Source organism: Enhydra lutris, unplaced genomic scaffold (assembly GCF_002288905.1).
Source record: "Enhydra lutris kenyoni isolate GAN:26980312 unplaced genomic scaffold, ASM228890v2 scaffoldscaffold112, whole genome shotgun sequence".
In the NCBI taxonomy this organism is placed as follows: domain Eukaryota; kingdom Metazoa; phylum Chordata; class Mammalia; order Carnivora; family Mustelidae; genus Enhydra; species Enhydra lutris.
Window position 1 is genome coordinate 372,534 of NW_019154196.1, and position 1,823 is coordinate 374,356.

Here is a 1,823-nt window from a genome sequence, read left to right on the forward strand (position 1 = left end):
GAGGCTTAACCCACTGAGCCACCCAGGCACCCCAAAAATTGTGTTTCTATGTTTAACTTTGAAACAACCAACTAAAACCCTGAAGTAGAATTCTGTCAGTACAATCATGATGCTGAAACAATGGAGTTAGTGATTGAGGGAGCTTTTTTCAATTTCTGTGTCTTGATTTGCATTCCAGTACAGGAGGCATATGTAAGTTGGGTGCAAATCAAATGACCATGGAAGAGAGGGATTCCTGTCATGCCATTTCATTGAATTAGACCACATATTTGAGACTGAATCAGCATCTTCATCTCCTCAAGTATGATACTATTCACTCAATAACCTAGAGCAGTTTCAGTACTAGCAGATCAGCAAAGAGAATGCCTTCAGATATTTAGATTCTTTTGGGCTGGAAGAAGAAATGAACTTATCTCTATACAGGGTACTAACAAATTTATTTTCTCTTATTTACCAAAAGAAGATTGTGTCTCTGTAAATTTGAGGGGAAACATCATTACACACTTTATATTCTGAGAGTGTAAGATGATGAAAACTCTATCATCTATTTCTTCATTTGCAGTGTTGCTCTTGTTTGAAATCATGAACATTTGGAACACCACCACAGATTTCATTCTCCTAGGACTCTTTAATCACACAGAAGCCCATCTATTTCTCTTTGTGATGGTTCTCACAATTGCCTTCACCTCCCTACTAGGCAATGCCCTCATGATTTTCCTGATTCATCAGGATGTCCAGCTTCACACTCCCATGTACTTCCTGTTGAGCCAACTCTCCCTCATGGACATGATGCTAGTCTCCACCATTGTGCCCAAAATGGCAGCTGACTACTTGACTGGCCTGAAGTCCATTTCTCCTTCTGGCTGTGGGTTGCAGATCTTCTTCTTCATCACTTTGGAAGGGGGCGAGTGTTTCCTCTTGGCATCCATGTCCTATGACCGCTATGTGGCTGTTTGCCACCCACTGCGATATGTTGTACTCATGAGCTGGAAATTATGCCTGAGAATGACTGTGGGGTCTTGGTTCCTGGGGGCAGCTGATGGGCTCATGCAGGCTGCTGCTACCCTGAGTTTTCCATTTTGCTCTGAACGTGAGATCAATCATTTCTTCTGTGAGGCCCCTACTCTGGTGCGTTTGGCTTGTGCCAACACATTGGTCTTTGAAAATGTCATGTACATCTGTTGTGTATTAATGCTCCTGGTTCCATTTTCTCTCATCCTGATTTCCTATAGTCTTATCTTTGTTGCAGTTCTCCAGATGCATTCTAGAGAAGCCCGGAAGAAGGCTTTTGCTACATGCTCCTCACATCTCTCTGTGGTGGGACTCTTTTATGGAGCTGCTATTTTTATCTATATGAGACCCAAATCCTACAGGTCTTCTAACCATGATAAAATAGTGTCGGTGTTCTATACTATCTTCACTCCTTTGTTGAACCCCATCATCTATAGTATGAGGAACAGTGATGTCAAGGGAGCCCTGAGAAAGTGTATAGGTCAGCGCGCTACCTTAAGTCATGACTAAGATTACATTGATTTGTCCCAAATTTCAAGGTTATACAAAAGGAATTGTGTGAAATTTCCTAGGGAATACTTATATATGCATTATATCTATAACTGTTACTATTTTATTTTGAAATTCAAACAGAACTATATATTTTGGATCTTTTTATATATAGTAATTTTTATGTATAATAATTATATTATTTTAAAAATTTCTTGACATTTTTCTTTTTCAAGTTATTTATTTATTTATTTTTCATTTCAATATAAACAAGATTTTTAAAAATATTTTATTTTTCAGTGTTCCAAGATTCATTGTTTATG

At 38.5% G+C, this 1,823-nt stretch overlaps 1 protein-coding gene across 1 annotated transcript; it reads left to right on the plus strand.

Annotated features, from left to right (window-relative positions):
- The first annotated feature begins 525 nt into the window (after positions 1-525).
- On the plus strand, positions 526-1,521 carry LOC111139682 (olfactory receptor 2T8-like). The gene has a single exon (XM_022492028.1). It carries the CDS (start codon positions 526-528, stop codon positions 1,519-1,521), a length of 996 nt encoding a protein of 331 aa, XP_022347736.1.
- The last annotated feature ends 302 nt before the right edge of the window (positions 1,522-1,823 follow it).

Bases quoted from the DNA above. Each gene is read 5' to 3' on its own strand.
- LOC111139682 (XM_022492028.1), top strand. From the start codon at position 526: ATGATGAAAACTCTATCATCTATTTCTTCATTTGCAGTGTTGCTCTTG.